This window comes from Zophobas morio, unplaced genomic scaffold (assembly GCF_036711695.1).
Source record: "Zophobas morio isolate AGI-343-1 ecotype UQ-CSIRO unplaced genomic scaffold, CSIRO_AGI_Zmor_V1 ptg000030l, whole genome shotgun sequence".
In the NCBI taxonomy this organism is placed as follows: domain Eukaryota; kingdom Metazoa; phylum Arthropoda; class Insecta; order Coleoptera; family Tenebrionidae; genus Zophobas; species Zophobas morio.
The window spans coordinates 5,039,099-5,055,346 of NW_026972135.1; the positions used below are offsets into that span (position 1 = coordinate 5,039,099).

The window sequence follows — 16,248 nt, forward strand, 5'->3', positions numbered from 1 at the left end:
GCAGATATATTGAAGTTGTTGAACGCAGTATTCGCACTGATCCATGTAAATTTTGGTCATATATTAATCTAAAGAAAAACTCGTCTAGAATCCCTGGAAGAATGATCTATGGAGATCAAGAACTAATATCACCAGTAGAAATCGTCAATGTTTGCTAAACATTTTGGGAATGTATATATCTCAAATTCGTTATGCGATGTTAAAGAAAATGATACGCCCTCTAATAGTAACGAATGTGATATAAAAAATTCAACGTATGATAACAAATGTTCTACTTCATATGGCTGTGTGGCAGAATTCCGGCATTTTTTGTTAAGGATACTATCTGTTGTTTAAGTGAGCCACTTTGCTATCTTTATAACTTAATAATGCGTAGTTCGACTTTTCCTGGATGTTGGAAAACTTCTAAAATTACACCTGTGTTTAAATCTGGAAGTAAGGAAGAAAACACAAATTTTAGACCTATCGCTATTATAAACAATTTTGCTAAGACTTTTGATAGTATTCTAGCCGATGCCTTGCGTAGCCACACATCATCTTTAATTATTGACGAACAACACGGTTACATCAAAGGAAAATCTACTTGTACGAACCAATGCGAATTTATTCAGTTCGTATCGGATGCAATGAACAACTTTTTGCAGACCTTTCGAAGGCTTTTGATGGTGTGAATATAGACTTACTTTGGGAAAAACTCAATCATTTTGGTTTATGTAATGGTCTGATTACACTTTTTAAAACTTTGCTTGCCGATCCTAATCAATATGTGGAATATAGAGGATGTGAATCTTCACATTTTGCTACAGCTAGTGGGGTCACTCAGGGATCCACACTAGGTCCAGTATCATTTAGCCCCTTTTTATAAATGATGTAACAAAGTATGTAAACAGTAAAATGTTTCTTTATGCGGATGACTTGAAAATAGTTGGAGTAATTAAAGACATTAATGACTGCTTTGCACTTCAGAGAGATATAAATAATTTTACACATAACAGTGGACAGAACAAATTAAAAGTTAACCATAAAAAGTTTTTTTCAACGACTTTTTCACGCAAAGAAAATCCAATTACTTATGAGTATACTGTAGATGGTGTTGTAATAAAGAACTATACCGAAATTAGTGATTTAGGTATTATTATGGATTCGTCATTGTCGTTTGTCTCACACGTGAATAAAATTTGTAACGATGCCTACAAATCACTAGGACTAATCAAAAGAAATACGTCTAGATTTAAAAATGTAGATTACTTTATTACTTTGTTTAATTCATTGGTTAGGCCTAAATTAGAATACTGTTCTAATGTGTGGTATCCTTTTTATCAAATTCATATTACCGATTTGGAAAAAATACAGCACAAATTTTGTAAATTTCTTTACTTCAAAATATATGGAGTGTATCCTTGCCAGGGTTATCCAAATACACATTTGCTACAGGAATATAATTTGTACACCTTAAGATCTAGAAGAAATTATGCCGCAATTATATTTTTATATAAGATCCTTAATGGAATTATTAACTCTCCCTCATTATTGAATTATGTTAAATTGAGTGTACCGCATATTAATTTAAGACAGTTTCCATTATTTTATTGTGAATTTGCACGTACTAATCAACACATGTATTCTCCAATATTTAATCTGTTTAAAACATACAATGAACATACCGATCTCGATATATTTGGTAACAATTTTAATACATTTCAAAATAATTGTAAACGCTTAATCTTAAAATTTTAAATTATACATATAGTGATTCGGCGACTTTTAACTTATTATTTAATTAATTACATATTCATTTAGTTTTCATTGTTCTACAACTTTACATACTGTTTAAGAGATATTTGCTTAAGTTGTCATGATGTCTATACATAGTGAAAAACTAACAGTTATGTTATTCTTTACTTTGTGAGAAATCATTTTTTGTTTATATTATATCCTATTTGGGCTAATGGTCTGCCGGATGTCAATAAACATTATTAATATTATTATTATTATTAATATTCCTAGACATATTACTAGCTAGTGCGCAACAGTTGAACAGACAATTTTTATGTACCTATTACTATTTTGGTGGTATGTATTTTAATTTAATTTTGTTAATTATTGTATGTTTCGAACTGAAATAGTAACCGTTTTAAAAAACTAATATGGTAAGATATTTATCACCATTTTTACTGACAAAAATGGGGTAATAAATATTCGCTATCTCACCACAAATAGAATGTATTCTCCTATAAATACAGAAACTCTGTCTACCAATTTGTAGTCGAAACAATGAACACTTCGTCGTTAATTCTGACAGCAGCCCTCCTAACCTGCTGCTACTGCATGGGGCCAAGTAAGTAGTTTCTATTCCCCCATTCCCGTTTTTCTCATCATAATCCAAATTTCTTCAGTGCCAACTTTTATCATCAGATGCAATATACAACTTCCGAATTTTAATAACTGTTTATCGAATGCCATTCAACACGCGATCATCCAGATGGTAGTACCCATACCTGACTACGATCTACCAGTTATCGACCCTTTCAAGGTGCCAAGCCCAATCGTATACGGAAATGCAAGAACCGGTGTTCGACAAAACTACACCAACATAGAAGTTTTCGGACTGACGAATATCAACTCAACTAGCGCTACGTACTTATTATAAATAAAAAACGTGAAACGTGTCCACTTGAATAATTTTCTTCCAGATTCAATCCAGCGTCGGGAGTTTTGTCCATAAATATTACCTACAATGCGGTGCTTTTCACGTTTGATTATGGAATATATGGCAGATTTATCACCATACCGATGAACACGGTAAGCCGAAATAACTCTCTTGTATTAGGTAAGGAGATACTTTGTTTTAGACTGGATCATTGACAGTTTGTATTTTTCAGTTGATCCGGTTTTTGAACTAACATTCAACCTGCAAGAAGTACCAAGAAATGGCACCGTCTATTTTAGAGCGGTCAACAGTACGTTGTATATGGTACCTCAACAAGCTATATTTAATTACACGAAAGTGTTTGATGACCAGTGGCACAACGATGCTCTGAATGCCAAAATTAACCAAAATGGAAACGACGCATGGAAATACCTGCAAGAACTATTTCCACATTTCTACACACAATATTTTATAGTGTGGTTCAATAATATTTTGCGAAGAGTGCCGGCGCAGAACTTTTTCGATTAACGAGGAATCAAGATTTCTATATGACAAATGTATAATGCAGTAAAATAAAGTAGATAGGGTATACAAAGCATATTCGGAATGGTTATTTTAATTTAAAACTAGACACTTCGAAGATACATTGCATTTTTACTTATAATTAATCCATTAAATTTTCTGAAGCCCTGTAGAATTAATTAAATTAAAAAATTAACCGTACCTTTACAAACAAATGAAATACATGCAATCTCCAAGTTTATGTTAGTCGCAACCATCGTAATAAATTTCCGTTTCTAAATTATCGAGTACATCGTGAAGAACTCGTTCTAAACATGAATTTTCTCCTACATTCATGTTGTCCACGTCGACCAGAATTGCATTTTTCAACTCTTCCAGTACCTTTCGCGTGTACTCGAAGCTTCCAAAACTTTCCAGTATCTCCACAAAGAGTTTCTTACTTTTTATATCCAGTGGTCTTTTTTTTAACGGAGAATTAAGAAAATAAATGGTGATATTGGATCCTTGATAAAGTGAAACTTCTATTTTATATGAAGGATACTAAGAATGCGATGGTCGTTGGGATGGGTGTGAATTACATGCATTACAAGAAAGTTAAATTTTCCCTCATCAAGATCGTCTCAGAGAATCCGAACGGTTGCGTACTAGAAAATTACTTCAAACAAATGAAAAACTGGTAAGTCGGTTGCTTACCTTAGGACTGTGCAAATTTATGTAGTCGTCATATATCTGAAGAAATTCACCTATTTTGTTACAAAAATCTACATTCAACTCGATTTTATCGTTTTTAGCGCACAGTTTTAACCATTGGACTCCCCATACGAAAGCAGTGGCACATTCTAAAACAGGAGACTCCATTTCAAAAATTATAAAACCTTGAACTTACTAGCACGAATTAGTGCTCTAAAATCGTTAAAAGTAGGACATTGTTGGATGTCTCTATAGTAGATTTCGAGTCCTTGTCCAGTGAAGAATCGAATACCTAAAGTAATATAATCATCAAGAGCGATGTCCTAAATGAAAACATAAACAGTAACAAAGAGAGAAATTTTCATCAGTGGTTGTTGGTTACCTCCCGGTTTTCCGCATAACAGAGTACATTTTTCATTATTAGAACCATCTTGTGTAGTGTAGCATACAGAGTTAGCGGAATTCCATAAACCATGTGGGCAGAAGGAAGTCCTCTGCGAAGTATCGTTCCGTCCAGAATATCGTCTACTCTGGAAAAAGTACATGGATTAAAGTAGGTAATTAAATTAAGGTGAGTATAACGAAACTTACATAATAAGCATTTCGTATAATCCACTTTCAATATCATTAAACATTTTCAATTCGTATTGAGGGCACTTTACCCAAACATTGCAAGCACCAAACAGTCGGTTAAAAATGTTCCGATCTTCTCGGCCCGCTTGTAAAATGTGTTCCACGCCAGTAAACACAGTTACGTTGTAGCGATGTTAATGCCACTTAACTCTGTCTACGATCTTGTTAGCTGTTACATCCCAAACTGCGTACGTTTGCCTTCCCTGTGCTATGTAATGTAATCAACAGTGGCCCATGCTTGTAACATACTGGTGATATCCACATTGTTTCAGACTAGAGACGTGCTCGCTGGTACATCATCATAACGTTGTGTTAGTATGTCGCTAGATTCTCTATATTTTGATGTATCTGTTACGTTTTATTTTAAACGCCAATATAACGTATTAAATGGACATAGACGTTACGTATATATCGCAACATCGCAAACATATGACTCTCAGTATATTTTATTAACATGATCTATGTGATATGAATAGGCATTTCAGAAAGTCTAGTTACCATTTAGGGATATGGATATGGAGAGTAAAATTTAGAGCTTACAGTAAATTATTATTTTATTCAATGTTTGAAAAAATATAATATGTAATAAGTAATAAAATACAAAAATTAATATAAATTCATAATATAAATAAATAAATATATATATGATTTCCTAATTCGAAAATAATACAATATAATTTACACTTAAAAAAAGACACAGAAACTATAAACTGTCGTTGTTTTTTCTTTCTTCAGGCGTTGACTAGAATGCCGTAGCCACTCTGAGCAGCGTTGTTCTACTTCTTTTTCTATTGCGGAATGGGTCTTCATTGTAATTTCTTCAAAAATAAAAATTGTAATAATTATATTTATTGCAAAAAAAAATACCTTTCATAATATTCATTGTTTTTGTCCCAGCCATTTTGGAATTTTCCTACCGAACAAACAAGCTACAGCAAATTCACTGAATTTTTATTTTTTTTTTAATATACCCCCCACATTGTTCTTTTTCCCATTACCACCTATCTGGGACAATAGCAGTTTCTGAAATAAGAAAAGAAGAAAATATTTTTATGTGTATATATCGAGTGACTCTGAAATAAGTTCGGAAAATAAAATCACAACATCACGAAGTAGAGAAAATTTTAAGTAATTTCTTTTATCTAGTCCTAATTCAGGGGAAAAAATATCAAGATCTACACCTCATTCAGTGCCATTTGTTTTCATCTAAACAACACACAGCAAAAATAAAGAAAAAATTTAGTCACAATGGAAACTGAATAAATCATTGCCGCATCATTTACATTTAACAAGATGTTCCGTATTTGTTTCATGAAACTGGAGCAGCAATTTAATTACTTTGAATCCGTGTGACAATTAAAGGATTTTTTTTTCCGAATCTATTTGGAAGTCACCGCGTACGTATAACATACAGGGTGCTTCACTATAAGACTTTTCTGCAACCCACTATGTATGTAACGTGTTAAGCGAAATGTGTCATGTTTAGTAGGTTCCTAAAAAGTGTTATAGTATTACAGGCATCTACCTGTATATAATATCCAAAATTATGTTATATGTAAGTACATATAAATATATTTAGTCCAGTCATTTTAGCATAAAAAAGGGATCAACCTCGGAATGAGAGACAATAAGCTGAATTATTGTATACGCCTTAATTTTGGCGTTCTAAAAGTTGTCTCAAAAGTCTCATAAAATCTCGTGTCTGCGTCGTAAGTTATTCAAGGTCAAAGGTCAAGAAACAGTTTTTTGCAATTATCTCAGTTTCTATTGCTCCAATGATGTTAACAATTATTACCATAATCGTAGAGCACAAAATTTGGGACAAATTTTATTTGAAATATTTTTTCATGCGCTCAATCGTTTTTGAGATAGAGGACAGTGAGCGCGCAGCGCTCGTCCATACGTACTGTAATGCAATCAACCGTGAATATCTGTGAATACTACCTTGAATTTTGAATAATTTGTATTATTAATCAATTAATACATTGTATTTAATAACATTTTACATATTTTCAATATATTCATAGAATAATACTTACCTACTTTGTGTAATTAAAAACTCATTTAATGAAATATTTATTGTATATCTCAATTTATTTATATCTTTAAAATGTGTAAGTTTTTAAATACTTATTTTTCTATCATGATTATAACTGGAAGGTCTGGAAACAACAATTCAGGGCACCGAAGATGACGACGATGAAACAGAAATTCCCGAACGTCCAGAAGATGACGGTGAAGAAGAAGAAAATTGATACTTTTGTTCTTTAAATTATTAAAAATTTATAGATTTTCACTGCAATTCAATTTCAATCGTAAGAAATGTACAGCTGCTGAATAAAGATAAAATTAAAATATATTAACTCGTTTTACTTCCTTAAAATTTACTTTGAAAACATTAATATAACTTTAAGATATATAATAATCTAACCTAAGATATACCTACAATAAATATGTCATTTAAAGAGTTTTTAATTACACAAAGTAGGTAAGTATCATTAAATAAATGTATTGAAAATATGCAAAATGTTATTAAATGCAATGTATTAACTGATAAATAATACAAATTTTTCAAAATTCAAGGTAGTATTCACAGATATTCACGGTTGATTGCATTACAATTACAGTATGTATGGATGAACGCTGCGCGCCCACTGCCCTCTATCTCAAAAACGATTAAGTGTATCAAAAAATGTTTCAAATAAAATTTGTCCCAAATTTTGTGGTCTACAATTATGATAATAGGTGTTAACATCATTAGAGCAATAGAAACCGAGATAATCGCAAAATAATGTTTTTCTTGACCTTTAACCTTGAATAACTTACGACGCAGACACGAGATTTTATGAGACTTTTGAGATAACTTTTAGAACGCTAAAATGAAGGTATATACGAAAATTCAGCTTATTATCTCTCATTCCGAGGTTGATCGCTAATTTGACTGGACTAATTGTATTTTTTTAACTTACAAAGAAACCTGCTTGTTGTAGTAGGCAAAGATAATCTTCTAATTCCTCAAAATTTGGTTACTTGTGGTCTTGGCGGCATATCTTCTATTACTGTTTTCTTTTTGATTTGTCACATTTGATGACGTTTTCATATTGGAGATTTGTTCACTCGTTTCCTTTAGAATTTCTTTTGTTTGGCACATATTTTTTGTATTTGTTTCAAGTCTAGAGTAAAATTATGTTCATTAGCACCTAGTTCATAAAAAATTGCAGTAACATACCTTTGCAACATGTTATGGCAAAGCGCCTCACTTTCAAAAACAATCACCGTAAGTTCATCAAAATCAGCGGGAGTATCGTCAGTGATTAATGGTGGTATTTCCAGCTTGTCTGAAAAAACTGTTGTTGTTATTTACGTACAGTTATCAAAAACAACAGAAGCATGTAAAAATTAAAATGATTACTTCATTAGAATTATATTAACTTACCTAGTGTAAATTCAACCCACACTGAATGGCACAATTTCACAAAACTGCATTAAAAATGAAGTGAGTTACGGATTCACGAGAAAGGTTCGGTGGTTGTGAACCAAATGGCTAAATGGAATTCGACAGCTTCACTGTGAGTGTGAAGTGCAATAACCATAAATACGGAAAAAAGGGATCGTCCGACTCATAGACAAACCAAACCAACAAAGGTCCGACTGCACCCCCCAAACATCTGGTGGATAGTAAATGCAGAAGTTGAGCGTTACTTTTTCATTAGATAAAATAAATTTAATAAAATCAAAATTAACCACTCTCTAGTTTTTTTGCTACCCATCATCGCTTTATAAACGTCTTTATAAAATCAAAATTCGACGAATGAACTCTTCAAAACCTTGTCCCGTTTCAGGGACAATGGGCAAAGAATTTTTATGGCTTTGTTTGTGTCGTTGGGTCTTCCCTATATTACCCCAGATGTTTAAGGTGACCAGACGTTCCGATTTGATCGGAACTGTACCGATTTCAATACTCTAATAATTCCGATTTCAAATTTCGTCCAATAAATGTTCCGATTAAAACATTCGTTCCGTGAATGTTCCGATTTCTATAAATCTGATAAGAATAAAGATAAATCCTCGGATAAATCACTAATTTTCATGAATAGTAATTTTATTTTGTGAAAAATTGCGAACAAAACTTGTATCGATACTGTTTTAAATGTCAGCAGATGTCAGTACTGTTAGTATATTACACCTAAAAATTTTTAAAGCAGTTATATATCAGATTACGATGGAAATGGAAACTAATGTTCCGATTTCGGACTTTTGAAATCTGGTCACCTTACAGATGTTCTATTTATAATTTGCCAAGCAGGTACTTACAAAATAACATTTCAAGTGAACAAGTTTACAGAAATAATTCTTAGAAATTATTACAATGAAAAAAACTTGTCTTTGGTGTATTTCTAATAAAGCCGTTGTATTTTTCGCTCTGAATATAATTATTAATTCAGCATTACGAACTCACTGACGAAGGTCACTTTTTAAAGAATACGACGACCCACATCTAATTGACCATATAATCTTTAACAATAAATTTCAAATAATACCATAGTGGTTTATTTAAATTTTGATAAGGTGTTGTAAAACTATTTCTGTTTCTGTTTTTATTCCAGGTACTGTATTTACGTGGGCAAAGGATGCCGTACGTGGGATTTTAGGGGCGGAAACGTATACCTGCTTAAATACTGTAAATACAGTGGTGTCGAACGAAGACAACAACAGAAACATACCCGATGTATTGGTTATTATTAGAGAGCGGATTTTATGAAATTTGCATATCCGTTATTTTTTGTATATAAGTCTTGATATTTAATATGTAGACAGCGGATTTCTGTCGGGCTACGTCACAATTATAGGTGGGGACGCGCTGCATCGCCGGGACTCAGTAGCGGGTGATAGGTAATCACTGAATTTAATTGTCACTTTATTCGATAAATACAATTAACGATTTATTAATCAAACGGCTAAGTAAATGAGAACTGGAATTAACAGCAGAGTGCAACGAAGCAGCGTTATTCTAATCTCAAATAAACGAAGTGCAGCCGGTAACTGCAATGAATTCCCATCCCGTACGAGCCGTACCGAGTTTGGCCTTGTCTAGCCCATAGAGATCTCAGACTGGAGAGACGTTAGAGAGAGAGGGTACGGTGACCATTTGAGAGGTCCGAATCGGTAGGCAAAACAAAGCAACTTCCAGTTAAAATTTACTTTTAATTACTCACTTCCTGGTGTGTGTGGCATTTCTGTGCAGTTCTAAAGTGCTTTTTTTCTTACAATCGCAATAATAACAATCATATTCACGATGGTTACATCTTGTTGTGCATTTGGATGCGAAGAGCGGCATCACAAAGGCTGTAATATTTCATTTCATCGGTTAGATATCTGCTGAATAATTTTTTCATACAATCTTTATTTAATTTAATTTCAGTTTTCCGACAAATCTGTTGCTAAGAAAGCAATGGATTGTTGCACTTAAACGAGATAAATTTGTTCGGACGTCTGCGTCAAGAGTGTCTAGCAAACATTTTAAAAATGAGAATTTTCGGCAGTTAATAAATTCTGTTAATCCCACACAACAACTGAGCATTTTTCAAAACATAAAAAAAATGAAACAAGGCCTAGAAAACTGACTAACAATGAGACCCAATGAGACCCTTTCGGCACTGCTAAATTTAAAAAAATAGAGGTGAACTTACAAAGCCATCAGTTGATGTCATCAAAGTTTGTAATGTAAGAAAGTTTTGGGAGTGATATTTATTTTCTAATTAATTTTGAGAATTGACGAAGACATGTTGTATTTAAAGAATTTTATGGCATTTACGACCGCTGATAAAAATATCCCAGACGCAAAAAAAAGGGCATTATGTCCGTTCACACTAATAATCTGACTGCAAGGGTGCGACGTTATACTTGCATATCGAATCCGCTATTTAGGGCGATAACCACTTGACTGGTCCATTAGCGAACCCTGATGAGTGACTTGGCCCAGATGGGTGGCCCTGTGTTTTATCGGGATGTTTACCAAAAAGGTCCGAAGGAATAGTTTTCAGTTTTAAAACGGACGCGTACCGGTTAAGACGATTTTAATATTACGTGTTACGGTTGATCAAAAAGTGTTGAGGTGAGTGTATCACTGAGTTATCGGTCTTAGGGGTGATGTGAGTGAGATTGCACTAAGGTGTAATCTGCATTGTTAATTGTTGTAAAAGCTAATTGGATTATCTACTGTGATTTGGTGAGTCCGTTCCTTGTTGTTATCGTTGCATTTGACATGATTATTGATAAGTGGTACCGAGTCAGTTGTCAAATAATGTTAACAGAATCTTGAGAAATATTGCAATAGTAAAAGTGATGAAATGAGCCTTGACATGTCGAGCTAATTTAATTAGACTGTCCGCCCTCCTGTGATACCTTTGTCCGTTGTCGCGGACGCCCGTTGTAGCGGGACCTGTTATCCGTTGTTGCGGATGCCCGTTGGTGCGGGACGCGCCTGTTGTCGCAGGCGCCAGAATAAAATCCGTTGTGGCGGATGTGTCTGTTGTAGGCAGATACGGTGCGGGCATCAATCCTGATGCCTTGTGGTCAAAGGACTAGTTATCGAAGTGGGCACCTCGCGCGTCTTCAGTTTTTCCCTTGGTGTCCTTGCACTCTTTGGTACTAGTCCTGGGACAGTAACTGGAGCGGGGCGTCGTGCGCCTTCATTTCCCTTCGCCCATTGCACGACTCAGTACTGTACCCTGTTGTCGGTAGCGAGAGCGAGTACTTCGTGCGTCTTCAGTTTTTCCCTTAGTACTCATTGCACACTCCGTACCGGACAATTTCGACCGTTGTGACTCCAACCTCTTGGACAGAGCTCATTGATGAAATAATTGTTAATTAAAGCAGTCATATTCATGATAAAGTAGTACCAAACTTGTTGATTGTTGATAAGTCAAAATGACACGGACTCGCTATTAAAGAGTATCACCCAATTAGCAAATTCGCCACATCGACTTTAGGAATCGATGGCTCACATCCCCAATTGCATTTTACAGGGTGCATAATTGTTGTAATGACCGATTCACCTCGACACCAGCCCTCCTGACCAGGCTATAAATGTAATGAATCAGCTATCAACACTGACGACTTAAAAGTGAGTTTATAATTTATGTTATATTAAAACCTGACGTTTGATAATGCGGATAACTGGTAAAGAAATAATGTAACGCCCTCACACATCAAAAAAAAAAAAATGTGTTCTTTTTGTTTAAAATTTTTCATCTCCTACAGTAAGATAGCTGAAACCACTTTCAGAACTATGAAATATAATATTTCAGCGAATGTTATTAATATTCTTACAATTAAAACCATTAGATTACTAAATTTCAGAAATATGTTTAATGTCTTAAATGACCACATTTTGGATCAAGATCCACTTAACAATCATGTAGTCCAGTTGGTTTATGTAATTTTACGTATTTTTTTATTATTAGACTGAATTATGAAAACAGCAGAAATAATCAAGTTCCTAATAAAATCAGACAGGTATACACAAAATTAATTTTGTTCAATAAATTGTGTGTTTATATTCATTTTGTATTGTATGTATATACAGTGTCCTACAAAATAAAAAAAAACGACAACAAAGTTGAATTTTAAAATCATTTTTACATTATCTCCTATTTAACTCAACGGCACCGAAGCTCGTTCTTGCCTACCGATACGTGTTGGCCTTGTCTAACAACACTCACTGTAGATATGTTTATTTCTCTCTCTAGTTGTCACCGCATGCGAGCGGTATTACGCGCCTCAACATTCTATCCATTAGTTATTAGATCATTGGTCTAGCCCGACAGAAATCCGCTCTCTATTAATATGTGAACGAATCATGCTAATTAAAAATGAATACAGCTATAAAAAAAAATTGCATATTTGCATATACAGGGTTAGTCACGAGAGAATTACTTCTGAAAATTATTTTTACGCAACCCAAAATACGAATACCATGTACCACTTGATACTAACTGAATTTAAAATGTAATGCTTAATCCATGATTGCTTTGAGTTTGGCAGTCTCATTTTGACAATTGTGGAAAAGGAGGTTATGCGAGTGTCCATGGTGGTACCGCAGCCAGTCGGAAATCTCCTCCGGCGCCGCTAATAAATTTGTCAGTGTGCCTTTTGATCTTCTGCAACCGATTAATCACGAGAAAATTATTTCTAAAAATTCCTTTTACGGCATTTTATTCAAAGGTTACAACACAAACTCAAACAAGTAAGTAAATAATTTAACTACTAATCTGTTGAAAATGTTGGGCATTTTGTGGGAATGCTACGGCTTTTTTGTAAATGGATGGCCAAAGAAGTCCAGAGGTTGCAGATTTGCACTTCGAAGAGGCTCTAGGTGACCCAGAGATAGCGAATTAACACATGCACATTAGCGGCGAACAACATTGGTAGAGCACTTACGGCTTCAGTATAGCCCAGATTGATCTGACTGTATGTCGTCGATCCAGTGGGGCTCTATAGGCGAGTCAACGATGAAAAAAAATGTTAAAAATTAATTAACGTCAAAGTGACACTGCCAAAGTCAAAGCAATCATGGATTAGGCATTTCATTTTAAATTTAGATAATATCAAGTGGTACAGGGTATTATAGGTTGGGTGCGTAAAAATAATTTTCAGAAGTAATTCTCTCGTGACTAACCCTGTATTTGCCTTCTGCTGCATATTTCACGTAACGGGTGCATATTTTGCATTTTTATCAATTTTTGTGCTACTTTGAAAAAAAAAAATGCCATTCGATCGGCATTTTTCTAGAAAAACAAAATTTCATGAATCATATTGCAAATATTGTCCTGAGCTTCAAATAACTGGGAAAGGTTTGGGTTTTATAGTAGTTTGGGTGTTAAGCCATCCTTCCAGGTAAATTCGGCTCCTAATTACTTTTGGAAATACCATTCATTTCAATATTTTTGTTCGTTACTTAAGTGTACCTATTAATGATATATTTTATGGTGGTCGAAGGGACGTTATCCTATTATTTTTCATCCTGAGTTTGCATTTAAGTATTTAAAGCGATAGAGATGTGTGTCAATATGTAGATAACTCAAATTAATTTATGAATTAAATCTTTTCCTGAACTTAGTCTTCAAGAAGGAACTGTGTTTTGTTGTGCCTGCTCTAATCCGATAAGTATTTTTACATCTGTGGACGCAGTACGCAGTTTTTCTATTTACAAATACATACTTTAGAATCACCGGCAAAATTTTTGTTAGAATATTTCGAAAAATATTTAAAAATATATTGTTACCAAAATAGTAATTAAATAGTCGATTACTACTATTTTTTAATTCGTTCTGTTTACCTATATTTATTTTTGAGTATAAGAATATGATCTTAAAAAATGTCATTTATTTGTCAGTGAGATCTAATTAAACATTTTGCAATGTGATTTATGTATTTTTTTGTAATAAAAGCTAAGGTGTTTTTGCAATTTGTAAATAAATTTAGTTCGGTTATTACGCTTTTTTTTAATTTTTGGAGCATGTACAACTGCATATCTCTGCATATATTAAGAAAGTTATTGCATATTTGCATAAATTTGATGCATGTCATATGATCATATTTCCCAAAATTTTGCTGCATATTTTCCGCTCTCTAGTTATTATACATACACTCTATTACCGACATTAAAAAAAGTCTACACTATTTCGTCATATCTGCTGCTTTATTATCAGTTTTCAGTTAGTTACATATTGGATATGAAATTAAGTGAATTTTTTGAATAAATAATAATTTAAAGATCAACCATGAAAATACTCAATTAATTATACATTATACATTACCAGTTTATTTTAGAGCCCAAGATTAAATTTTCAAAAGTTTAGATTTTTCCAATGTAATGTTAAACAGATATACCTATAACTGAGTGCGAAAGTCAATACACAAAACTCGATGATCAATTATTGTTTCGTATTCAAATTATTATTTATTTCCCTTACGATCAAAGTGAAGAAATTATTTAATTCATTTTTATTTAAGAACGATATCGCTGACCTTGAAATAGATTAGTTTTTTAATTTCGATTTTTTTCTTTTTGTTGCTTTTGTTGCCGATCAACATATTTCGCATTAGAATTAATAAAATAATGAAATATATCATTTTATTTTTCGAGCTCAGTTCAAAATTCTGTATATGTATAATTGTTCCTTTTTGGCAGTGACGCATACGCAGAGGTTAAAAAATAATGTCCCATTACTAGTCTTAATTCGTATTACCTGGTAGATGGGACATTTTTTAATTTTGATCATAAACTATGTGCATTAAGTCTCTTGTTCTGTTTTATAAAGCGCAGGTCGTTATGGACATATAAAAATAAAATTATAAATAAATATAATTACAGGAAATATAATATGAAAAAAAAAAATTAAGAGCAACTCACTATTGGCGTCATCTCGCTTGTGCAAGATTTAAGACAGAGAAGAAATTTCTTTTTTTAAGACTCAGTATCTTTTGTTTATGAATATACTATTTACTTGCAACACAAACATAAATAATAAATATAAAATAGAGCTATATAATACTCGATATTTGTATTTTTAAATGTTTTTTGCTGTTGCCCTGTCAGAAACGTTAATTTTCGATTTAACATGCCATTTTGTAAAATCAACTGAAAAACACTTTGCATAATTAACTAATAAAAATAAAACATTCCGAAGCAAGTATATATGTATATATATATATATATATATATATATATATATATATATTAATCAGATATCTAGTAACTGCAGTTAACATTATTTATTGGTTACATAACCGTAGTACTCCATTGTGATGTTACAATGCATACCTGCCAACTATATCGCTGCGACACAATAATGAGATATCTAGTAAATGCAGTTAACACTAGTTGTTAGTTACATAACAGGAGTACCACAGTGTGATGTTTAAATGCTTATACGCAAGCTATATCGCTGCGACATAATAATGAGATATCTAGTAAATGTAGTCAACATTACGTGTTTGTTACCTTACATAGCATGAGTGCTCCATTGTGATGTTATATAGCTTACGTTCCAGGTATATCGTTAAGACATAATCATGCGATGTACTTATTGTTCTTTTGTGAGTACGTACCTGTCACGTCAACATCACAACTGTGTTTACTGGGACTGGTCTTGTCAATAACTGCAATAAATAGTTTGTTAAGAAATACAGACAAAATTTTACTGTTGCGACTACATTACCTCTTCGCTTTTGATCTCCATTTCGTCTGTGTTTGGTAGATATTTCTGCCTTCCTATAATTCTGAGTATTTTTCTTTATTATACGTACGAAGATACGAAACATACACAAATAACTGCCTTAATTGTCTTTCGTGTCTACTTATAAAAATCCTTGACAAATAAATCTAATACGAGTCGTTATAAAAAAGTAATAGCCCATTTATCATTCTCCAATTACGTCAGCAAAAATGAAGAAAGCGTCAGCGACTCTAGTCTTGATTTCGCTGTGTAGCTGCTACTCCATGAAATTATTACGTCAACTTCGTAATTTAAATTTATCACGAACTTCTTCAACTTAATTTTACAACAACAACTTTCGACTTTCATCCCTGTTTATCCTCGGCAGTTGAGAATTCCCTAAAACAACTGAAATTTTTTGAATCCCTAGGGATTCAAAATTTGCTACTATGGGTAGTGGTCGAAGTTGCAGGACCGAAGAACTGTTGAGCATAGAAATAGTTGTATAGAGGAACCGTCCTTGTTGACACT

At 33.1% G+C, this 16,248-nt stretch overlaps 2 protein-coding genes across 2 annotated transcripts; one reads left to right on the forward strand and one right to left on the reverse strand.

Annotated features, from left to right (window-relative positions):
- Nucleotides 1-2,274: 2,274 nt before the first annotated feature.
- LOC135138424 (uncharacterized) lies at nucleotides 2,275-3,215 on the forward strand. The gene is made up of 4 exons (XM_064068395.1): nucleotides 2,275-2,338; nucleotides 2,397-2,637; nucleotides 2,694-2,830; nucleotides 2,883-3,215. Exons 1-4 carry the CDS (start codon nucleotides 2,275-2,277, stop codon nucleotides 3,176-3,178), a joined length of 738 nt encoding a protein of 245 aa, XP_063924465.1. The 3' UTR covers nucleotides 3,179-3,215.
- A 461-nt stretch (nucleotides 3,216-3,676) lies between these two features.
- On the reverse strand, nucleotides 3,677-4,586 carry LOC135139003 (geranylgeranyl pyrophosphate synthase-like). Its single transcript, XM_064069064.1, has 5 exons — nucleotides 4,454-4,586; nucleotides 4,245-4,392; nucleotides 4,059-4,185; nucleotides 3,866-4,011; nucleotides 3,677-3,816 (listed from the first exon to the last, which is right to left on the reverse strand). The coding sequence occupies exons 1-5, from the start codon at nucleotides 4,495-4,497 to the stop codon at nucleotides 3,793-3,795; spliced, it is 489 nt and encodes a 162-aa protein (XP_063925134.1). The 5' UTR covers nucleotides 4,498-4,586; the 3' UTR covers nucleotides 3,677-3,792.
- Nucleotides 4,587-16,248: the final 11,662 nt, after the last annotated feature.